Source organism: Pseudorca crassidens, chromosome 7 (assembly GCF_039906515.1).
Source record: "Pseudorca crassidens isolate mPseCra1 chromosome 7, mPseCra1.hap1, whole genome shotgun sequence".
NCBI classification, from domain to species: Eukaryota; Metazoa; Chordata; class Mammalia; order Artiodactyla; family Delphinidae; genus Pseudorca; species Pseudorca crassidens.
The window spans coordinates 11,784,261-11,809,903 of record NC_090302.1 but is presented as its reverse complement, the minus strand read 5'-3'; the positions used below and the strand labels follow the sequence as shown (position 1 = coordinate 11,809,903).

The 25,643-nt window shown below is 43.6% G+C and overlaps 1 protein-coding gene across 8 annotated transcripts in view; it reads right to left on the bottom strand.

Moving 5' to 3' along the window:
* The window catches only part of DENND1A (DENN domain containing 1A), a 541,250-nt gene that overhangs the window by 141,906 nt on the left and 373,701 nt on the right, over positions 1-25,643 (bottom strand). For all 8 annotated transcript variants that reach the window (XM_067743355.1, XM_067743356.1, XM_067743357.1 and 5 more), the window contains one exon: positions 9,097-9,222. In XM_067743355.1, the coding sequence (XP_067599456.1) occupies positions 9,097-9,222 (126 nt within the window). The remainder of the gene's footprint in view (positions 1-9,096; positions 9,223-25,643) is intronic.

Below are 25,643 nucleotides of genomic sequence, written 5' to 3'. Positions count from 1 at the left end.
TACAAGGTAGGCATTATTTCCATTTTACAGATGAGAAAATTGAGACTCAGGTCATCTTCGGGCAGATGACTGAGCCAGGATTAAAACTCAGGTGACTCCAAAGACCACACTCTTTCCATCACACTCAGGAGCCTTCTTAGCCACTCGGAGGCAGAGAGCTACAGTGCTGGTCCCCGGAGCCCTGGTGTTGGGAGCCCATCCCCTTAACCCTGCTTCACTCCCAGGACATAATCTTGACTTGGGATGAACACTGAAATGAGAAAAAATGGTAACCAGTAATTCACCAGCCCCTTCTCTAGTCCACCATATACTCCTGTGTCAATGCATCTATTTAGCTGAGGTCTGTGGGTTTTGGCTATAATACCCTACCTACTTGCCTAAAACAAACTGGGAAATAAGAAAATCTTTCACCAACTCTTCCTACAGAACATTCATGGGTACCTATCCATGCTTCACAAGCATACCACTGTCCACTTAAAAACAGCATGGGCTCTGTGTGGAAACAGTTTGGTGGTTCCTCAAAAAGGTAAACATAAAATTACTATGTTACCAGCAATTCCACTCCTGAGTATATACCCCAGAGAATGGCAACCAGGGATTCAGATACTTGCACAGGAACATTCATAGTGGCACTATTCTGAACAGCCAGAAGCTGAAAACAATCCAGCGTCCATTAACGGAAGAATGCATACACGAAGTGTGGTATATACAGACTCATGGTGGAATATTATTCAGCTGTAAAAGGGGATGAAGTTCTGACAGATGCTACAATGTGGATGAACCTTGAAAACATTACGCTAGCTGAAATAAGCCAGACACAGAAGGACAAATATGATATAATTTCCTTTATATGAAATATCTAGAATAGGCAAATTCAGAGAGACAGAAAGTAGATTAGAGGTTACCAAGGGCTGGTGGAATGGGGGAATTGAGAGTTACTGCTTAACGATTCAGAGTTTCTGTTTGCGGTGATGAAAAATTTTGAAAATACATAGTGATTGGTGGTTGTACAACATTGTGAATGTAATTAATGTCACTGAATTGTAACTTAACAATGGTTAAAATGGCAAATTTTGTGTTATTTATGTTTTACCACAGTTTAAAAAAAGAAGAAAAGCAAGGGCTCTGGAGAGACAGACATGGATTTGACTCCCAGTTCGACCATTGCCAAGCTGTGTGGAGAATCTCAGAGCCAGCCCAGGGGTGTGCATATCACCCCTTCCAGGCTTCATCTAATTTCTCCTTTCCCTTGGTCACTTCCTTATCTCATCTTGTTTTACTGTACATATTGCTTTAAGGTTCCTCAAGCTTTTTCTTTTTTAGCACAAGATAGAGGCACAGACAAATCAGTAATATCCTTTATCTGTGTTCTGGGTATACTCTGCTTGCCTCTGTGGAGGGCAGGGAGCGCACACCACGAAGCATTCTTAATTCTTTCCATTTTGAGCTGCTCCTAGGCTGAGTCAACAGAAATCTGCTTCCTAACCATGTTGTGACAAGTTAGCACCCGAAGTCAGGCTCTTGCATGCAGACTTGTATTTCTTCTACTCAGAAGACATCGAAATAAAGCATATCAAAGCTTTATTCACAAAGATGTCTGGTGGAAATATTAATGGTAATCTCAAAAAACTGGGAACAATCTAAAGGTCCAACGTGAGAGAGTGTTTAAAGAAATTAAGGTAGCTGTACTTGATAGACTATTCTGCAGCCGTGTAAAAAAGCCTAGGATGTAATAATGTTAAATGGAGGAGAAAAAAACTTCTAACTTGGATTTGAAAGCAACTTTGTAAAAGCTTGACATCATGAAAAATAACAAGAATACACACAAACTGTAGTTGAGGTAATTGCGTTAGTTCAGTGGAACTACAGTGTTATTTTAATTTTCTAGTTTGTACATATTTTTCTACTTCTGTTACACTAAAAACATATAAATATAGTTTGGGTTTTTTTTTTTTTTTAAACCATGAGATCAATGGTGTTACTCAACCAGGAGCGAGATATATATAGTATTTTTCTGACCTGCCCCAACATAACCCTGTCCATTCATGCTTGCAAGCCAGGGTATCAATCTGCTTTTATCTTAACTTCTCTCTCTTCAAGGGTTTTGGGTGGATAAATATGACTCAGCAGAATCATGTGACAAATCAGGGGCTGTATGGTGGATGAGCCCAGTGTACCCACAGCTGACTCTGGAAGCCGGGCCTCTTGGGAAGGACTAAGCAAGCAGCACTGGAGGAGCTGGCTGCTGCCTTCACAGCCTCCTTCGCGGCACTGATGTTGACTGCCAGTTTACTGTCCCCACCTCGGCCATCGCTCCCTGTGGGCAGGGCTGGGCTCCATGCATCCTGGGGAAGCCCAGCCAGCACAGTGGCCCAGAGAGAGCCACAGGAGCTTGTTGAATAAACAACTCTCACAGTGCTCCATCTACACTGGCCTTTCCACAGCTACTGGCACAGAAGAGGATGCATCTTAAAGCACCAATTCCCATCAGTTTTGCTCTTTGATCTAACATTCACCAGGGACCTGCAATGGGCCAAACATGGGAAAAGCACCTTCACAGGCACTGCCTTAAGATGATTCCACCTAGCCATGAGCTATGAAATAAGAAACTATGGACAGAAAAAAGGATGCAATTAAAGCACACAATTCTTTTTTTGAAAGTTCTTTAAAACTGAGGGCACTGTGTCTTCCAAAGAGAGGGTGGTGGTTTAGTCTTATTCAGATTTCAAGATGATATAATTTTTTTTTTCCAAGATGATATAATTTTAAACAAAGGAGTGAGGTAAAGTAAGATTCTTTTTAAAATTCATTCGTTCTCCCTAGGAGGGAGAAAGGGGACTCGAGGCAAATTCAAGACCCACACTGCTATACACATCCTCCCAAAGTTGCAATCTTCTACCCAGCAGAGAAAGGATGCTTGGCCTAGCAATTAAAATCATTTGTCTTTTATCCCCTTCCTGCCAAAAAGGACCCCAGCCCTAACTAGTTAATCCCTAACACACACTGCTACTCCCAGAGTTGCCTGGCAACTGCTAGGAGGCGTGTCAGAGAGCAAGAAAGGCCTAAATAAATGAGCTGGAGCCTGGGCTGTCGTTTGACACGGATAAAGGGGGTTTTTCCAAATGGAGCTGCCTGGCTGCTTGTGGTTCTGTCATTTAAGTGGAGAAGAACAAGTTGGCTTGGCCGATATTGTTAAATACCTTGGGCTTTGCACCTGATATTCTCTGAGTGATTGAAAAATGGGTCACATGCCCTTCTGATTTGCCTACACTCTCCCCTCTGCCAGGCAGGACCAATCTCCAAAGCCTAAAGACAGGGCAGGAGCAATGTGTATGTACTGAACAGGGGTCAAGGGCCAAACCCGGCCCCACACACTTCTCTGTTCTTCCATTTCTTTCACCCATCCTTCCAACCACTGTTCCAAAATACATGCATTGATGCCTCTGCTATGCTATGACCCATGCCCAGCGCTGGAAATGCAGAGAAAGAGTTGTTAACGTGGAACACCAGGAAACCAGAACAAAGGCAGGCGAGAGGGTGGGGTGGAAGAAACCTGGGTTTTTGAGTCAGGCCGACCTGAGTCCGATTCCTGGCCTCTGCTACTTGCCAGGAAGTCAAGGCAACCTCAGCCCCTCTCCCAAATCTGTAACGCGGACAGCAAGGGGCAGTCACGGGGAATTACTGAGACTACGGATGCAAAGCAACTCAGGGGTGAAGCCTGTTGGAGGCTGCCGAGCAGGTAGGAGATTCGGCTGTGGTTGGACACGCTGGCGTCTCACTTTCTGATCCTCGGGAGGAATAGGTCACTTGGCCCTGAAGAGAGACCCTACCGGGGAGCCCACAAAGGTCCTCTGGCTCTGGGACAGGCACATGGCAGAAGGCACGGACGGAGAAGAGCAGCCTGGCACCTGGCACATGGCCGGGCCTCAGCAAGGGGGCCACCTTCCTCTTCTCTTCCAGGCAGGGGAAAGAAAATAAAGCTTGAGACTCCCCAGCCAGCTGCGTTTTAAATTTTTTCCAGTAGGAGAGAAAAAAAGGCCAAGGAGTTGAAAATCTCAAGCAAGCTCTGGGCCACGGAGGAGCTGTGGCCCATCTCTGCTTCTTGGGCTGGGGTTGGCTCCTCCTGAGGGGTCCTGCGGGAGCCGAGCAGAAAGGAGCACCATCGAGTCTGTGATGTTTCATGTTTTAAAAAACCCAAACCCTGTGACTTTTCAGTGACCCAAGTCCCATGACGGCAGCCACTGGCCCAGGTGGGAAAAGCCCCCAGGCTGCACTGTGCGGTGCGCCCCGTTGGCACCCTCTGTGCCCACACGCTCCTCCCAGCCCGCCCCTGCAGGCAGTCTTCGTCCTCAGCCATGGACTGTTCTCCACTTGACCTGTCCCAGAGTCTCCCCTCAAGGCTACCAACCACTTCTGGCCACCAGCTTTCTCCTTTACTTTATGAATCGAAGGCCATAAGTGTACTCGGGCCCTTTGACCCAGTAAAACCACGTTGGGGATGCTGCCAAGGGAAATAATTCAGACCATGGAATGAAGGTTTATATAAATATGTTCACCACAGTGTGGTTTAAGATGGTGAAAGGTTACTGACAATCAAAAGGACCAGTGCTGGGATAATGTGGTGGGCCTCGGCACTGGTTTCAGATGGCAAGAACCTGATAAAAATCTCTGTGAGTAGGGCCCAGACATCTGCCTTTTTAAGAGCCCCACAGGTGATTCTGATCCACAGCCAGAGTTGAGACCCACTGGGGTCACCTGATGGGAGATGTGCAGCCAATGTTTAAGAAGAGTTTTCAGGGCTTCCCTGGTGGCACAGTGGTTGAGAGTCCGCCTGCCGATGCAGGGGACGCGGGTTCGTGCCCTGGTCTGGGAAGATCCCACATGCCGCGGAGCGGCTGGGCCCGTGAGCCACGGCCGCTGAGCCTGCGCGTCCGGAGCCTGTGTTCCGCAACGGGGGAGGCCACAACAGTGAGAGGCCCGCGTACCGCAAAAAAAAAAAAAAAAAAAAAAAAAAGAGGAGTTTTTATATGATATGAAAAAATGCTTACGATGCACTAAAAGACAAAACTAAATAACAGGGAACTGGATTGCTTTGCCAGGAATATCTGAACTAACTAAAAGTAAAAGATCAAAACCCCAAACCGAAATGAAACAAAAACAACCCCAATCTTCCAACTTATCCCCCCTCCCCCTTGTATATAGAAAAAATAACTAATAAGGACCTACTGTATAGCACAGGGAATTCTACACAATACTCTGTAATGGCCTATATGGGAAAAGAATCTAAAAAGAGTGGATATATGTAAATGTATAACTGAGTCACTTTGCTGTACACCTGAAACTAACGCAACATTATAAATCAACTATACACCAATAAAAATTTTTTAAAAAAGATGAGGAAAACAGGCTCAAAAACAAACAGACAAAACAAAACAAAATAAAATCCCCCCCAAACACTAGAACCTTGGTAGAAACATGTTAACATGTTATCTCAACTCCAGATGGTAGGATTATGGGTATTTTCTCATTTCTAGGCCTGTTGCTTTATTTTATTTTTTAAAAGATTTAATTTAATTTAATTTTTGGCTGCGTTGGGTCTTCATTGCTGCGTGCAGGCTTTCTCTAGTTGTGGCGAGCGGGGGCTACTCTTCGTTGCGGTGCACGGGCTTCTCATTGTGGTGGCTTCTCTTGTCGTGGAGCGCAGGCTCTAGGCGCATGGGCTTCAGTAGTTGTGGCACGCGGGCTCAGTAGTTGTGACTTGCGGGCTCTACAGTGCAGGCTCAATAGTTGTTACTGCTCTGTGGCATGTGGGATCTTCCCGGACCAGGGCTTGAACCCGTGTCCCCTGTACTGCAGGTGGATTCTTATCCACTGCGCCACCAGGGAAGTCCCTAGTCCTGTTACTTTAAACCTTTTTTTTTTTTTTAAAACCAAGAGCAGGGTTTTTTTGGTTTTTTGGTTTTTTTAAATAATCAGAGAAACAACTAAAGACAATGTGGCCCCTATCCCCTCAGCACTGTGCTGCCTGTCACCCAAGCAGGCTCACCCAGTCACCGTTCCCCATGCACCACCCCCACCATGTGGCCTGACTCTAAAACCCCTGACCCCTTCTTGAGCTCACATGCACTGTGCAGTCATTATTTTAATTAATCTCACAAACAATCTGGCATTGGAAGTGTTGTTATTCCATTTTTTAGATGAGGAAAATTGGCTATAATTAAATCTATGGTTTAAAAACCATCTAGATAACATGGTGAGGCTTGGTCAGAAACTTTCAGGCCCTCTGGCTTCCCTCTTGGCCTTACAGAAAAAAGCCATTCTAGTACAGATAAATCAGACCAAAGCACGACAAGTCTGCCTTATTTCACTGATTCTAAGACACAAATTTCTTCACATTTTAACATCTCTGAAATCTGGATGTCTTATAATTGACGGCATCCTTCAATTATAATTGGCAGCACCCTTTCTTAATGATACATGCAATAGTGGTACATCTTATGATGGAATGACAGCTAAAATTCAATGAAATGTACCATGTTTACAACCAAACTCATCAGCCTATCCTCAAAATGCTACTTTTAATGGCTATATAATATTCTATCATATGGATATACTTTAATTTACTTAACCAGTTGTTTATCATTATGGACACTTAGTCCATTCCATGTTTTTATCATTATAAATCTGCTACTGGGGACACCTTTACTTCAAGCTTCCCCTTTTTCTACTATGAGCATCATCATTCTCTTCCTGATCCAAATCTTGGGAGATATTTTGACATTTCTTGCCCCTCATCTCCCATATTTTTTCTATTTCTAGACTCATCTAGTCATTTCTTCTTCGTGGTACCTTTTCCTGGTGTAACCACTGGAGGGCTTTCTTCTGAGTTCCCCAGCCGTCCCCCAGTCTCTGCTTCCAGTTTCCTTTTCAGTCCAGCACTGGATTACTGGTCAAACATGACTTCAGTCACACCTCATCTCTGCCCACACTCCTAGCCTACCATCCAAGGCTCTGTCAAATCCGGCTCCAACCTTTCCTGCAGCCCCATCTCCCCACCCAAACCCATGACTCCAGACAAAGGGGCCATGAAGGGTCCTGCCTCCAAGCCTTTGCTCACTCAGATAACCCCATGCCCACCACAGGAAGGGATGCTGCTGTCTTTCTTTTTCCAAGTTTCAGCTTTCCTATGAGAGGTTCTATGGCTCACTAGCTCCTTATAACCATCTGGAAATGCAGAATGATAGGTATGCTTATTCTCATTTCACAGTGAAGAAGCTGAAGTTCAGAGAGATTAAGTGCCCAAGTACAGAGCCAGGCTTTAAACTTCAGGACTTCCATCCTTAAATCCGATGCCTTTGAGAGCCAAGTGCAAGTACAACCATAAACTTCTCTGGAGGAGCAACTTTTGCCCGGATCATACACTCAGCAATATGCACCAGACTCAACAGCCTCTGGATTCTAGACGTATACATGACAACAATGATGTCATTGTAAGAGTGGAAATACTTCATGTCTATCAGTTCCCAGCAGCCTAAGGAAAGGACTGGGCCAGTTGTCCCATTCTCACTTTAAAGATGGGAAGAAGACAGAATTTTCCTTGAATTATACCAGCTCTCAAAACAGCACTGAACCTGACTGGTTTGGATGGGCCCAAGGTCAGGACAAAGAATCAGAGCCATCTGTCTTGGAGACAAGCAGGATGTGAGAAACTTGCTTTAAGCTGAAGGGCTTTTTAGGACCTAAGGGAAGTATTTCTTAGGAAGCAAAGAGAGTGCATCCCTTCTATTATGTGACCATGACATTGCCTGAAGCTGAGGCAGCCTAGCGAGTCAGGCCCAAGTGTTGGATGGAAGACAAGGAACAAGGTGGCATTAGGCTGCTGCTCCCTGAGCAGCCACTGCCCCAGCCACTTCACAGAGCATGCGCCCTGGGTGAAGGGAAAACAAGGCGTCTGCTATCACTCTGTGCTTCACTTACACACGCAACGGAGTCATAATAGTGAAAAAGTACTTAGCAAGGTATAACTGTGGCTTATGAGGAAGCATGGTCAAGAGTCACTGTCAGAGTCTGCACATGAAATGCACTGCCTGATATCTACTCATCTTCTGTCATTTAATCTAATAAAATGCTATGGGTTAAAACAAAAACAAACATCCTGACCTACAGGCAGTGCGACCTGGGCTGGTCCCTCACAGCCACTGTGACTAGGCTGAGTGTGACTGCCATCTCCGCCTGTTCAGGATGAATGGAGCTCCGTGCTCCCTAGAGAAAAGGGCTGTCAGCAAGGTCCCCTCCAATGTCCTCTCCTATGCAGCGACCCAGGTCCCTGGGCCAATTTCTCCATTCTCCTTGGCCAAGAGCCTACGAGGAGGCGGATATCCGATGACAGCTTCTCACTGAAGCTGGGAGAGCTGGTAGCTTCTTTGGTTTTAGGGATGACCTGGTGTCTTCATATCCACACTATAACTAATCACCTCACGGATGAGGCAACAGAGTCTCAGAAAGGTTGAAGGGCCATGGAGGCAGAACACATTTTTCCCTAGTCCTCAGTATACTTTGTAGTCAATACATCAAGACCACTCTGGGAACATCTAAGAAGTGAGCTCCCTGGATGCCTTGCTTTCTCAAGTGTGGAGTAGAGGTCCCCGTGCAGGAAAAGGGCGTTGAGGCACAGTGGGAAAGCATGGGCACTGGGCCGACCTACCTGGCCCCTCCACTGGTCAGCAAGTCGTTGCTTCTGTGAGCCTTGGTTTCCCCATTTGTCAAGTGGAGATGATCACTGCTACCTCACAGGCTTACTGGACTCCTCAGTGAGAGCAGGTGTGTGTGCAGTGCTGAGCACTGTGACCCACAGAGGGTGCTACTGACCAGGGAGGGGAGGGGCCCTAACATTCACAGGAGCAGAGAGTGCTTCACACAGGGCAGCTCGGCTTCCTCGTGCTAAGAAGTAGCTCGAGGGGAGGCCACTCCCCCAGCCCTCCAATACACACACACACACACACAACCTCTTTTGGTGAATTCAACAACCAGATGAATAGCAGGTTTCCTGTGGCCCTGACCAAACATGGATTCATGACATGCCAAGAAGCTACTCACCGGCTCTATTTTCAGAGCGTTTCGGTAGCTGCCGAAGAAAGCGGCCTGGGCCTTGAGGAAGGCTCTGGCCACACCATCGCCAGTTGTTGTGGAGACCTTCTTCAGCCGGTTCTTCAGTGAAGAGATCTGGTGACACAAAGGAGAGAGAGGCTGAGGGCAGGGTCGGAGGAGGATGGCTGGCTACACCCAGCACACACAGAGCTCTAGAGAACCCCCAGGATGGGGATGGATTTGACACATCAACTGCTGGGAGAACAAACACACATTCAGTATTGGGGCAGGTTTTTGAAATTTAAATAAATCTTGCTCCTATTAGGGAGTATCTAATAAAAACAAAAACAAAACCACTTTCTAAGCAGTTTCAATGTGCCAGGTTAATTGCTTTCACATAAATTTTCTTACTTCTTTCAACAATCCTGTAGAAAAGGGATTGTGCTCCCATCTTACAAGGGTGAAACAGTCTCAGAGAGGTTATATTACATGCCTAGTAAGAAACCCAAGAAGTGACCAAGTTGGAATAGTAATTGAAGTCTTATAATCTGAGCCCAAACTACACAAATTTTTTTAGTTCCAATTCCATTTCCTCTTCAGATTACTTACAAATATTAGAAATAAATGGCTTATTTATAACAGATTATAATATACCTCATACTCAAATATGTATTTATTAAATGTACTATAAATTATATATTTATTAAATATATATAAAGTATATATAATATGTATAATATATTATTATAAACCTCATATTCTAAAGGAATAGTCATTATATAGACTTACAGAAACACACTTATATAGCTTACAGATATGCACCCAACAGATTAAAACAAAATAGACAAGAAAGTCATGGCGAAACAAAAAGGGAAACATGAGAAGTTGTGAGATTCTTTGGGTCCAAAGCAGTTGCACACATGAACACAAAATTTCCTGAAAGTGAGAATGAAAAGAGATTTTTTCCTATGAGTCCTCAATGCAGGAAAGATTGTGTGACATGACGGTTGTTGCCCTCAACGTCAGAGACTACATTAAGCTTCCTGGTCTGTTTCCAATATGCCATCCATCTCAGGAAGCCATATTGCACAACTTCTGGGCACACCACTCACACTATGTTCCATGTGAAAAGTGTCCCTGGAATTGTGCAACTTGGTAGCCTTGAGTCAATGGTGATACAATGGTGAGCAAAACCAGACAAGGGTCCTCCCCTCATTAAACTAATATTCTCGTGAAGAAAATACCAATACATATGACATTGCTACCATGACAAGCCTGTGATAGAGCTCACCAAGGAGGTCAAGGAAGGCTTCCCAGAGAGAAACAGGCTTAGACTGAGATCTGAAGGATGAGCTGAAGTAATTAACTTGCAAAGAGGGGAAGGAACAGTGTACCAAACACGGGGATCAGCATTTGCAAAGACACTGTAGTGAGGAGGAGTTCAGAGACTAGGGAGAACTGTGGCTTCAGTGGAGAGAATGGAGAATATGGCTTAAAATGCGGATAGAGGGAAAGGCAGGGGTAAAGAGCTGTGAATACATTACGAAATTTTTTCCTTCATTTTGAGATAAAGGTAAAGCTAATGACTGTTTTTAAGCATGTAGGTGACATATGAAGAGAACATTTCAGAAATCTATATGGGGCTTAGATATAGGACTACCTAACGGGCCTGACATTATTTAAGGATAAAATTTAGGGTAAAATTTAAAGATGAAATAGGAAATTAGATGCAGGTGGTCCATGAATCATCTACAAATTTTTAATATGAATGAGTAATGATCATTTTTCTGGGTATAGGCTGTATAGCTATCCTCAGGTTCCTAAAGGTGCCTGTGAACCTAAAAATATTAAGAATCTGGGATGGATTACATATACTCTTTTTTTTTTTTGCGGTATGCGGGCCTCTCACTGTTGTGGCCTCTCCCGTTGCGGAGCACAGGCTCCGGACGTGCAGGCTCAGAGGCCATGGCTTATGGGCCCAGCCGCTCCGCGGCATGTGGGATCTTCCCGGACCGGGGCACGAACCCATGTCCCCTGCATCGGTAGGTGGACTCTCAACCACTGCGCCACCAGGGAAGCCCGGATTACATATACTCTTGAAATGCTCCATGGACATTATTTCTTATTACCAAGCTTCTGATAAGGGGTTTGTAATAGCTTAAGATATATTTTACATATCATAAAATTCATTCATTTAAAATCTATAATTCAGTAGTTTTAGTATAGTGACAATGTTGTAGAACTATCACTATAATCTAATTCCAGAACACTTTCATCACCCCAAAAAGAAAACCCATCTTACTGGCAGGTACTTCTCACTCCCCACTAATCCTCACCCTCCTCCCTCACCCCAGTCTCTGGTAACCACTGATCCACTTTCTGTCTCTATGAATTTGCCTATTCTGGACGTTTCTTACAAGTGGAATCCTACAATAGGTGGTCTTTTTTTTGTGACTGGCTTCTTTCACTTAGCATACTGCTCATTATAAACATGTTTCATCCACATTGTAGCACTTATTAGTACTTCCTTGTTTTCCACAGTTGAATAATATTTCATCCTATGGAAAGACCACATTTTATCTCTTCATCAGCTTCATTATTAATAATATTAATTAATAATAATAATTAACGCTGCTAAAAACATTCATGTATAAGCTTTTATGTGGAGACAGCAGAGATTCTGAGGCAAGAAACCGAATGGCAAGAATCCTCTGTGGCCAAATCTTTTAAAATAAAAAGGATCCGTGTTTACTGAGTGTAGGGGAAGAAATCCTGTGCTGCTACTCAAGGGGCGTGCCACATGCTTGGACAATCTAGTGAGTGAAGGTGGGATGATCTACTTCTTGGCTAAGTCAGAAGGGACGGGAACATGCGTTGAGGGGGCGGCCACCCCATCTCCACTCAGACGTGGGCCAAGGAAAACAATTTTCCTCTGGAAGCAGCCTGGAGTCTGTCATGACACCTGGGTGAAAATACTCAGTTTATCGTGACCCCCCCCGCCCCCCGATTCTGGCACACATGCGCCCCAGCACCACAGTGGTGAGAGCTCACGAGAAGCAGCACAGGCCACTCAGTGCCCTGGCAGTCTGTCATGGACCTCCAACTTGAAATAGCAATGTGAAAAAGAAATATGCTTTATTAAAATGTTAAAAATATTGCCCACTTCTCACCCTCCAAATAATAAAAGTCCTGCCTTTCCCAGGACGAGGGTGACATTTCCATCCTTTGAAACGGTACAAGCCGGTGTCTCTCTTTTGTCTCCTCAAAGCCCTTGGGCCACCTGTGCCGCAGATTATTCCTCACTTAACCTTCCTTGGCCTTTTGCTTTCGTTCGGGAGGTGTTTAATTACCTTGGACTCACAAGGCTGCACTTCAGGTGAGCCTCTCCTAATGGCCTCATTACCATTTTACACAAAGAAGCCGTTGCTGATTGTAACTAAGCAAATAGGAGTGTGTGCCTTCCGGCCTGCCCCAGCTGCTCTGGAACCAGCCAAGTGGTCCTGGGCTCCTGGTGCCCCTGTGACCACTCAGGCCAAGACTCCTGAAGACCTCTCCTCACCCTACAACAAGGAGAAGCTTTTGTCAGCACTTCAAACTTTGAAACTTCAAGTATATGCACAACTGATAACTGGTGATAGCATACTGTCCTTTAAATAAAAGTGAGGAAGGAAAATCTAAGGCTTAAATAACCCACAGTCATACATCTAAAACCCAACTTGCTCTGAGTGCTCCTGGGGGTGCTAGTCAAGTCATTAACATCAGGGATCATCAGGCATAATTTGGGGGGACAGAAAAGCCAGCAAGGGTGGTTTCCTCCTTTATTGAGGTATCAGGAGGGAGATAGAAAACAAAGGGAAGAGAGTACAAAATTGAACTTGTCAGCATCTTAACTTCCCTCCTCCTCCTCTTTTCCCATCTTGGATACCGTAGCATCATCCAGCCAGTCTCCTAGGCTAGATTCAGATGTTAGATTCCATTCTTCTCCTTCCCTTCCTACAACCATTCTCCACATCTTACCACCCTCCTGCCAATATATCCTGAATCTCTCAGTGCCCATGACCTTGGCCCTGTGCTGCTCAGCTCTACCCATCTTCTCTGGCCCAGATCAGTGGAGTAGTTTCCCAGATCAGATGGGCTCTCTGTCTTTAGTTTTCCTTCAACGCCATCTACCCATAGCTGTCCCAGTATTCTTGGAAATATATGAATCTGATCTCTATCAAAATCCTTCAGTGCCCCCACCCTTGGCCATCACCACCTGCAGGAAAACATCCCAACTCCTCCGAGTAGTCCGTGACGCTTTCCTCAGCTGGCCTCGCTTCCCTTGGCCCCCCGTAATGGGTATTTGATTGATACTGAATTGCTATCTAGAAGCATATACTACCCTCCAGCCCAAACACATGCTGACAACTCAGATGGAGTTGTCCCTTGTCCCTTTCTGTCCTACTTGTGAACATCTATTTACCCTTTGAAAGACCATCCAAGTGTCCATGAGTAGGGGCCTATTAAGTAAATTATACCACATCCTTGAAATATTGCATAGCTGCTGAAAAAAAAAAAAAGTGGCAGTACTCTGTGAACTAACATGAAAAGATGTCCACAAACTACACCCAAATGGGGAGAAAACACAAGTTACAGAGCAATATATATAACATGAATCATTTAAAAGAATATATGTGTATAAAAATCATTTATATATATACGTAGTAAGAATCTAAAATGCCACGTATCAAACTTTAACCATGTAGGGATGCTTTCACTTTCTATTTTATGCACTTCTGATTGTTTTGATTATGCTTTATAAAAAAACATGTTACTTTTATAATACAGAATTTAAATGAGGTATTTTTCTTTAATAGTCAAATTAAACATTGCCTTGGGTTAAAGGAGAGAGGGAATCCAAATGTCCCCTCCTTTGTGAAGCATTCCCTGACCACTAAGACAGGCTTAATGACGCCCAGCCTGGGCCCCCTTGGACTGCGAGTTGTCAGTGAATTGTAGTGTCTACTACCTTTCCTGCTAGACTGTGAGTTCCTAGAAGGGCCAGCAGTGGTCCAGCAGTACTTGGCCCAGTGTCATCATTCAGCACTTTTTGCTAAATAAAAGAACAGATGAGCGAGTGTTCTGACATCTTAAAAGGCATTTCCAATGGCCGAGCCTCCGTGCTTGGAGGAAAGTCTAGGATTACATTCTTCAGTGAATGATCATTGGAAGAAACGGTCTCAGTTGGGAAGGATTGGGGGAGAAATTGATACTCATCCATTTCCCTTTTGCAGAGGGTCATCACTAAGATGCAACCAAAATTGCAAGGAAAATGAAGCTCTGGTGGCTGAATGAATTAAAGTGGACAACGGGGCCAGTCTTACACAACACTGCACGTGCCACATGTCCAGTAACATACGCAGCGTTCCCCACCCCGTCCCGCACCCTCTTCCTGTTTGCCCTGGTCACTACAGGCTCTACCTCTGGGGTCTCTTGGCTTCACTTGCTCCTCTATCCCCGCGCACTCCTCAGGCAGTAGAGTGTAGAGCTTGAGTCACAAGAGCCAAGTCTAAGATTAGAAATCAGTCTTCCTTACTTTCTTAACCTTTCTGAGCTTCAGCTTCCTTTGCTGTAAAATGAGGTAGTTGTAACATACATACACTGTGAGGATTAAAATATAATGCATGTAAATGGAGAACTGACATAACAAACTGCCTGGCTTTGCGTTTTGTTTAATTAGTACCTGGACTACTGCACCTGTCTTTCAACTGGTGGCCCTTCTCCTGTTTTCTTCCTGGTCTAATCCATCCTTTGCACTTTGAATTATCTTTCTAAAACAAGAGGTTGAATCATATCACTTCCTTCTTCTAAAATTTTCAGTGACTCCATGGTGCTAACATATAAAGTCCAAGTTCCTTAGCACAATATTCAAGGCCTTCTATGGGTCTGGCTCCAGCTCTGTTTCCAACTTTATCTTCTACTCAATCTCAGAGGCCTCAAAACTATCCCTAAGCCTGGGATACTCTTTATCTCATTCTCTAAAAAAACTCTTCTATTAAATATTTTTTTAAAAAGCCGCTGACTTTCTGTGATGCCCTGTCAGAACAAATAGTTCTTTCTCCGGGCACATTAGTTCTGTTACTTTTGTTCATGCCTAATCTTTGCAAGCCCCATGCTGGAGATGTGCTGGGAACAGAGCTGCATGTGATCAGGGCCCAGCTCCTGAGGGCTTGCAGTCAAGCTCCCCCAGACCAGGCACAAGTTAGCTTATTCCTACTTCAGAAGGGGCTCTCCCATTGTATTCATCATCATATTTAGCTTCTTTTGTATAACCAGCAGCTTACATATCTTCCTTCCCGCTACGATGAAGATAACCCTTGCAATTTATACCACTCAACAAGTATAAGATTATTTCTTCATCACTTGGTTGCAATTTGTAGGGGGAGAGGAGAATAAGGACGGCACGCTATTCACCTAGTCACCTCTGAGACACTCCCATCCACCTCTTTCCATCAGTGCTGGCACCTTAAGATCTTTCAGCAGCTTCCCTGTTGCTCTGAGGATAAAGACAGTCCTAGCCTGGCCTGCAAGGCTCCAGCCTTTTTCAGATCTGAGGCTCCTGTACCCCCTCCATGGCTTCGACCACACCAACCGGGTTCCAGTTGCCCTGGCCTCTCTTATACTCCAGGACCTTTGGATAGGCTAACTCCTCTGTCTGGAGTGCTCTCTCCACCGTCACCCGCTTGCCTAGCATTCAGCACCGTGCAACAGGCCTTTCCACAGATAATCGGTCACCTGTGTTGTCCAGTGTGGTAGCTGCTACTGAGCACTTGAAATGTAGCTGCTTCAACTGAGGAACTGAATTTTATTTCATTTTAATCAATTTAAATTTAAATAGCCACATGTGGATAGTAGCTACCATACTGGACAACCCAAGGCCCTAGATCAACTACTATTCATCCTTTAGATCTCAGCTCAAATACCACTGCCTCGGTCTGACCCCCTCAGATTAGGCCAAGGTTCCCTTGTCATATACTCTCCCTGTACCTTTCCTTCAGGGACAAACAGCAAAGTGATGATGTAGTATGTGGCAGTCCATTAATGTCTGTCTCCTCCATTAGACTGAAGGTTCTAGGGAGGCAGGGACCATGGCCACCCTCAGTGCTGGCACAACACTGCAAGTAGAGATATAGTTCTTCTCAAAATCTGACTCAAGTCATCCTGGGCAGGGGGTCCACTTGCATTAACTGCTCAGTGTCAGAACTGAAGTTAAAAGTTGTTTTTTTTTTTTTGATAAATCAGACACCTGCAGCAGCTGGAAGGGGGGCAATAGAATTACTTTCTCTCCCCCTTTATAAAATAGCCCTTAAGGACTAAGGCAGATTGATTCTTCCTTTCGTGAATAAACTAGACATCAAGGCTTTGTTATAAGATCTCCTGGGGAACGTCTGGGTCTGGAGAGGGGAGGAGGAACTATTGCCTCGTTTTCCCATCCTCAGGGGCATGTGTATATTGGCTCCTCTGCTACCTTCACGTGGGCAATGAAATGGCACGGTGCATCTCTCTGTGCCTTAGTTAGTTCTTGCCTAAATTTGAAGCAAAAAGTCTTGATATGTAAGGGCAATCTCACCCCACTCTCTTTCCCAGTAATAGTTTCTGAGAAAACCAGGAATTCATCAGGAAAAAGGAACAGGAACTAGTATTTATCAAGCATTCTACTAGGTACCAATAGCCATGGTAGGTGTTTTCATGCCCAGCACTGTATTAAAATTTCAGAACAAGTGGGCCAGGCAGAGACAGTTATCCCCACTATACAGATGAGAAAAGTGAGCCTCAGCCCCATCTCACACAGATAGTACAGCAAGGGGCAGAGGCTAAAGTCAAGCACAAGTCGGTCTTACTCCAAAGTCTGTGCTATTCCATTAATTCTTACTGCTGCCAGGATTTCTCAGACCAGCAAATTAGATTTGTCCACGATACTGGTTTATTTTTTTCCACAACTTAATATATCTCCATTATTGCCTCCTTTCATTCCTTGCTTTTCTGTTTCTTACTTGAGAACATGGTTGTACCTTGACCTCGGTTGGCTTTAATTGCTTCTTCTGCATCCGATTTTCCCCTCAAAGAGCCTGGTTCTCCATGGGGGAGTGGGGACTGTGCTAGTTACGCGGAGCTCCAAGCTGGGGCCGGCTATGACCCCAGCGGCCCAGGTCTTTGCTCCCTCTGTCTCTCCTGACATCTTATGGGCTGAGTATTAAGTCGGAAAGTTAAGAGGTGAGCATTACAATTCTAAGCAGCTTTTTGTCAGACAAAAGGATCAATTTTCATTATGTGAGTGGCTACTTAACTACATGCTATAATGGCTTTGTTGAGCATCCTGAGAACAAACTATCAAGTCCTCAGGATGACATTCTTGGAGTAAAAAAGTACAATTTAAAAACAAAAAGGTCCATTTCTACTATCTGCCAAATAAAGCTCAGGAGGAGCCTTGCACTCACAGTGTACTCCAGCCCCCTCCCTGCCTGGTTAATCCCAGCACCTCCGCATTGTAAATGGAAACACACAGGAGCAAAGATTTTTGCATTTTCCTATCTATTTGTAATAGTCACCTTCCTCCAAACACATTTTTTTTTGGCCCGAAGTGAAACTGTCTTTGTTTTCCCTAAAAAACAATTTAGTTTTAACACACCACACACACACACACACACACACACAATTAATGCAGCTGAACACTAAAGAAGGTTACAAGATTTGAGCTCAAAGTAAATGTGTATTTATAATATTAGGTGGTCATTCAATAAAGATTATTTCTATCCATATGTGTTCATGCACGTATGCCTGTGTATGTATGTATCCATAGAGTATTTTCAAAGAAGGGTTTTCTCCCCCATACTTCTGGCAGTTTAGGTTTAAAGGTCAGATTTAAACTATCATCATGTTTCACAATGCAATCTGTGCAGTGCTGGGTAATGAAATGGTTCAGTAAAGGTGCTCGTGGAAATTCTTTTAATTAGGTCTAAGGCTTTTCAGTTGTCAACATGAATAAACCAAGAACCAGTCTCTTGCAAACACAAGGCACAAAATACAAATGTAAGTTACCTTTGAAAAGAGAGATACACTCTTGTAAAAGGAAAGTTATAAAGCATGTTTTTTACAACATACACTTCAATTTTTAAAAAAAAAATACCAGCATCTTTCAACAACAAAATGGACTGCAGATCAACAACAAAGCAGTTACTCTATTGCTAATGAACCAGGACACTAATGCTTGCTTCTAATGAAAAGTATTCGGAGGAAGACTGAAGTTTTTCATACCTAAAAATGTTTATCAGGAGACTGACTTTCTTCATGAGCAAAAGCCACCTCTCCATTTAACTATAATTAATCCTACAGATCAGCGGTCTTTCACTCAGACATGTGAATGTCCCATAATGACTCCTGCAAATTGAATGATATCAATGAAAAATGCACTAGAATGCACTTTTGCCTTTAGCATTATCTGAGGCCCAAAAGATGAGCATATCACAGTAGGAACATCATCAAGACTCCTGCTTTTCAAAGCTGTGTTGACAAACTAAACTATTTAGATTTGGAATTTTCAGCTGTCAGCTCAAAGCTGAATCTAGGGATTGAAATTCACAAGATGAAAACTGCAAGAAAATGGTAGGTTGCTTTGGGAAGTTGGATTGTATTTGCATTGAGCTTGATGGAAAAAGCAAAACTAAATAAATGATTTCAATCACCACCAATAGTTCATGTTCAGATGGATACAAAGGTGTTCATAAAAGCCGATCAGCTGGCCTGAGACCTGACGTGGAATGGGACAACCCAAATGGAGCAATGGCTGCATGTAATGAACATGTATAATAAATCCATGCATCGATCAACCAATGAATGTATGTCTAGCAAACCCTGAGTTCAGATTCTGACTCAGCTGCTTGCTATTAGCTGGATGTCTTTAGGCATCTTATTTTCTTCTCTTCATTTAACAAAAAAGGGGTAAAGTACCTCCCCTTCCCCTCAGGATTATTATGTAGATTGAATGTCAAGATTTTCAAAGCCTCTCACACAGTACCTGGCACACAGCAGGAGCCTAATAGATGCTGATTATTCTTCCACATTAACCCAACTCCAAAGCCAAAACTACCCAAGCCATTATTTTAGCATAAAAAAGAATAATGGGCTCACAATTAACATTTTCTGGGGCATCAATGACTGAAATGTCACTCATTATGCTAAGCCTAGTGGGTTTATCTAGTGACCCAAACTTATGTGTATTTGGGAGTTAATGAAGTGCTTGGTGTTTACAAAGATAAAAGCAGGATTCGGCTCAGCAACAATCCTGGGCTGAATGGATATAGATTTCCATGCTTAGGGACGTAGCCAGGCCGGATCCATGGTGGATCACATGGGTACATCCACACAGAGTGAGATATCTCCCAAGGGGATCTGGGCATCTCCACCTCCTCAGGGGAGAAAAAAAAACAAAACAAAACAGGAAGGGGGGTGGTGGGAAGTGTGTATAATAGATGTGTTTCACAGTGTCCCTGCTGTGATGAACAACTTGATCCACTTACAGTTCCAAACACATGATGCATAAAGGAGCTGACAGAAATTCAATTCTTGCAAAGAAAAGCATCTGCTCTCTAGTGGGAACGGCCAAATATTAAGCAGTTTTAAGGCAGGGCAAAGACCTAGAGGAGCACACTTCATTATCTAGATAGCCAGAGTCAAAAACGCAGATCACAAATGAATGAAGAAGTAGCCGAGATTCCAAGCATTAATTACCCAGAGTAAAACGATTCAAGTTAAATCTTTGTTACGACAAATATTAAACCCAGCTGTGTTTATGTAGCAGTTGTGAAAAAGAAGGAAAAAAAGAAATCCGTGTATAATATCTGTGAGCTCTGCCAGTTAATTGAATTCGCTGGCAGCACTTCCTCTATCAGGAGCCAAACATCCTCAAGGATAAAATGTAGCTTTTAAACAGACCTGGGGAAAACAGAATCAAGAAATTTCAACCAATAAAACACAACTCTTAACTGGTATAAAAGTAAAGTAAAATTCAGTAATGAAAGGAAGGAAGTCTCTTAAACATTTACTGCATTCCAGAGCTTGGAGTTGCGGTTTATTGCTGAGGTCTCTTCTGATGTCCCACAGTGCTTCTGCTCCAGCATCTTTAATGAAGTCCCATAAACTCCCATAAAATACTCAATTGTTGACAAATCCTACACACACACACTCAGGGCAAGGTACACTGGATCACGATGCTCCTTTCCTTCCTACATGAAATTTAGAAGTCACGGAGTGGACACTGTCATGGAGAGTGGTCCAACACAGAAGAGACCTACAGACAATCCCCTAAAGCATGAGGGACGAATGACTGGATAACGGTGATAGGTGATACTGATACGAATTCTCTTCAGCAAACTGTCCCCTGACCCAAGTCCAATATCAGATTTGGGGTGGGGAGAGCTTGGCTAGATTCTAGGAACCAGAGAAGCAACAAGAGGTTGGGTCCAACATTCCACCCTTAGTCTAGTCATTACCTGACCTAACTACCTTAGTTGATTCCCCACTGCCCAAAATATGAAGTCCAGACTTGTTTTTATGACAGAAGACCATTTCCCATCTGGTCCTTCCCACCTACTTCTTTGGTCTCATCTTTTGTCCCTCCCAAACACACACCCTGTGCTCCAGCTGGACTAAACTATTATTCCCTGCCCAAACGCATTATACTTTTGTTCACACCTCCAGCCTCAATGCATTCCATTCCCGCTCCCAGCATGCTCATCTCTCCTTTTCCAGGAACAGTGACTGTTTCTTGTGCATCTTTATGTTCCTATGGTCCAACACACTGAGCACACCTCCAGAAAACGTTGGCTGGATAAATAATCTCCAATCCTGAACTGGCTACTGATCTGCCCTTTTGGGACACTCTGAATGGTTCCTGTGGATGGAAACAAAGCTGCTGGTATAAGTGGGTAGGAGAGCGGCAAGAGATGTGCCAGGAGAGGCAGGCAGAGACTAGATTATAAAAGGCCATATTATGGAGCTTGAATTTTACTCAGAAGAAAATGAGGAACCATTAAGGGTTTTAAGTTGAACAGTGACATTCATGTTCCAGATTATGCCTTCATTTACAGCAACAGAGAATGGTCTGGGATTGGAGAAGTGGGGGCAATACTGGCAGCCCAGCCTTCTGTTACCTCTTTTACTAACCAGCCAGTGACCTCACTGGGAATAAGGTGCATGTCTTAATCATCTCTGCATCCACTATACCCAATACAAAGCCTGACACATAGTAGGTGCTCAGGGAATGCCTGTTTTGGTTTCTTTTGTCTTTTCTGGCTTTACTGAGGTCTAACTGAAAAATAAAATTATACAGATTTGAAGTGCACAAGGTGATGATTTGATAAATGTATATATTTTGAAATAATCATCACAATTAAGTTAATTAACATATTCATCACTTCACATAGTTACTTTTTCTTTGTATGTGATAAGGACACTTAAGATCTACTCTCTTAGCAAATTTCAAGTATGCAATAGAGTATTACTAACTACAGTCACCATAATGTACATTAGATCCTTGGAACTTATTCATGTTATAGTTTGTAACCTTTGACCAACATTTCCCCATAGGAAATACCTGTTGAATGAATAAACATTCTATTAGAGAATACTAACGATACATGTTTTACCGGTGGCAGAAGGATCAACTCCACAAGGATACTAAGTCTACAAGGTCTATACACATAAAGAGTTACATAAGATACTCAAGACAATCAGAGCCCGCCCATCTTCCCACTCGGCATTTTCCTTCCTATTGGGATTTTAAGAATGGGTTTTTTGCAAGGTCCACTATTAGTTCAGACATTTCCCGGGCCAGACTACTAAGCCAGACAGGCTGCGGTGTCTGCTCCCTTGCTTCTGGGATTAAATGCATTGTTGACTCACAAGGTAGGATGGCACACCAGCACCTAGGAGGCCCTGTAGCAGCATCTCTAGGGTCTGAAGTTTCCGGGCCTTTGGAAAAAACATGGCATAGAGAAGCTCCAGCCAACAAAGCTGTTAGCAATGGCCTAACAAAGCAAGGCTATCTCTGAGCAGACTGCTCTCTCTCCAACCAGCATTCTAAGCGGGGGTACTCCAGAGAAGAGGCCGCAAGCAGACTCCGGGCTTATTTGTTTTTTGGTTTCTTTTTTTGCGGTACGCGGGCCTCTCACTGTCGTGGCCTCTTCCGTTGCGGGGCACAGGCTCCAGACACGCAGGCTCAGCGGCCATGGCTAACGGGCCCAGCCGCTCTGCGGCATGTGGGATCTTCCCGGACCAGGGCACGAACCCGTGTCCCCTGCATCGGCAGGCGGACTCTCAACCACTGCGCCACCTGGGAAGTCCTAGACTCCGGGCTTATTTGAATCTGGGCCGTCCCGAACCAAAGTTTTGCCTTTGGACTCCCACAGACAGTCACCTACATGGTATAGCCCAATTTTAATGTGATTTGAACCAGTCCTGAGGTCACAATTAAACAAGATGCTGTCATTCACTCAGTGAAAATTTACTGAGTACATGCTATATATTTAACTCTGGGGCAGATACAAACGTAAAGAAGGAAGAGTTTTTAGTCCCTACCCTAGAGGGGTTGGAAGAGAGGACACAAGAAGCCAAAAATAATTCCGATATAACATGACGAGTGCTGTAACAGAAGGGTGTGCCATGTGCTTTGAGAATACAAAAGATAGAGCAATCAACTACTGAGGGAAGGTCAAGGAAGACTTCATTCTAGGAAGACCAGAAAACCGATTGGGGTTAGAAGAGACTGAAGACAGGAATGTAATTAGGAAGCCATTGTCCATTTTCCAGTTTCACAGCACAGAAGAGAAGTACAGGGTCCAAGTGACTGCTGGGCCTCACACAGGTGACTGGGATAGCTACACATGCATATAGTTTCCACCAAAAAAAATTATATGAATTTTAAACAATTTTTCAAGAGTAAGTGCTAACTTTCATGTTACTGATAAAAGTGAAAACTGGTACAATTTTTGGGGGGAGGTGGTGGTATTTAAAAGTATGTATCAAAAGCCTTAAATTTTTATATAAATTTTTATATGATTCAGAAATTCTACTTCTAGCAATTCATGGAATTCAAGTAAGTGATATAGAGAGTTAGTTACAAATATGTCCATCATACTGCTGTTTAAAAGAATGCAAGGGCTTCCCTGGTGGCGCAGTGGTTGAGAGTCCGCCTGCCAATGCAGGGGACACGGGTCTGTGCCCTGGTCCGGGAGGATCCCACATGCCGCGGAGCGGCTGGGCCTGTGAGCCATGGCCGCTGAGCCTACGTGTCCGGAGCCTGTGCTCCGCAACGGGAGAGGCTGCAACAGTGAGAGGCCTGTGTACTGCAAAAAAAAAAAAAAAAGAAGAATGCAAAACTTGAGGGACTTCCCTCGTGGCTCAGTGGTTAAGAATCTGCCTGCTAATGCAGGGGACATGGGTTCGAGCCCTGGTCTGGGAAGATCCCACATGCCGCAGAGCAACTAAGCCTGGTGCGCCACAACTACTGAGCCTGCGTTCTGGAGCCTGTGAGCCACAACTACTGAAGCCCACGTGCCTAGAGCTGTGCTCCACAACAAGAGAAGCCACTGCAATGAGAAGCCCGCACACCGCAACAAAGAGTAGCCCCCGCTCGCTGCAACTAGAGAAAGCCCATGCGCAGCAACAAAGACCCAACACAGCCAAAAACAAATAAATAAATAAATTTATTTTAAAAAAAAAGAACGCAAAACTTGAAATTATCAGGCCAAATATATTATGGTGTATATCCATACAATGAAATGGTAGTTCACACATTAAAAGGTATGAATTTTAATGATTAAAATGGTCACAATGTTTCAATAGTTTTCCTTTTTTTTTTTACTGTGTTGCAGGGAATGAATGTATTATATTTTGTAAACCAGTATTATATGTATATTACGTATATTTAAGAGTTTCATGAATTGATGCTTACCCATATTATTTGAGATATACTCTGATATTCCTTGTTCAACTCCATTAAAAAAAAAGCTTGCTGTGACCCACTAAGTTGATTTTATGGTTTCACTAATGGGTGACTACTTGCAATTTGAAGAAATCCATTTTTAGGGTGTAAAGTAAAATCCCAATGGCATTTAGTAATCATGACCAAAGAGTCAAAATGCTTGGCACTCAATTTACCCAGTAAATTGTAGCTGTAATGTACACTGAATTTCTCCTCTTTTAAAAAGGGAACTCTGATCTTTGCAGATTTTTGCTTTTCCAGATACTTGTACAAAGTGAAGAGTCAAATGTTGAATAAATGAGTTTTCCAAGATCTAGAGTTCAAAGCAGATTGCATATTTTGATCATTCTTTCGTTCATTCACTCATTCCACAAACACTCATTGAATGCCCCAGTGAGTCATGCATTGTGCCAGGGCTGTGTTCACAACCATGTAAAGCCCAAATGCTTAGGAGGGGAAAGAGTTATTATATAGTACGTGGTATAAAAGAAGTATGGGAAAAATGTTATGAAATCCCAGTGCCGAGCTGTGGAAGCATCACAGAAGTGACATTTGAGGAGTGCCCTATAGAGCAAATAGGTTTAGCCAAGTAGAGAAGGAACGGTATCCTCACCAGAGGGAACAGCATGGAAAGAAGCATAGAGATGTGAAAGAGCATGAGGCCTTGGGGAATGGGATCACTCTCCTAGTGAGTGGGAAACGGGGTATGAGTACTGAAGTGATGCAAGATGAGGCTGAGAGGTTGCCTGGGGTCAGCGTCCAGCTTGTGAAGAAGATTGGATGCAACATAGAAGGACTGGAAACTACTCTGGCCTGGGGCACTGCAGGTGCTCTGTAAACAGTATCTTTCTTCCCTTGCCTTCTCCCCCTTCTCACACCAAGGAAGACTGCTCAAGATGGTTTCTCTCTCTTCACATGCTTAGAAACCTCTTGGATATCCCTCAAAAATTCCACCAAGGAAGAACAAGAAGTTTAAGTGATTTAAAACGCATCATTAAGTCATTTGTGATCTTTTTATCCAAAGAATATGGAGAAGAAAGAGAAACTACAGTCCTGAAGACATACAAACCATAAAGCCAAAAGCCAAGATTCAAGTGTTTCAGGAGAGAGGAGGAAAGATGAGTTTTCCATCATAAAACTAGTAATAATCATATCACAGAAAATTTAGAAAATGAGAGAAAAAAATGTTAACTCATAACTTTACTATCCTAATATACCACTGTTGATAATTTGGAAGTTCTTTTAAAACTCTTACTTCTGAGTATCTGGCTGTTTTTCTTAATTGTAGTCATGGTAGATATATCATTCAATATTCTGCTTTTTCCACTGAACTGTATCCTTAGCATTTCCTGTGTTGCCCACATTCTTCACAGCAATCATTTTTAGTGACTGTATGGTACACTCCATTGAATGGCAGTGGAATAGATCACCTTAAACACTCCCCTTAATTTTGGGTATTAAGGTTGTTCCCAACTTCAGTTAACATAAACAATGCTATTTGGTTAGGTGGCTTTCTCCATTTAGAAGGATTTGCCAG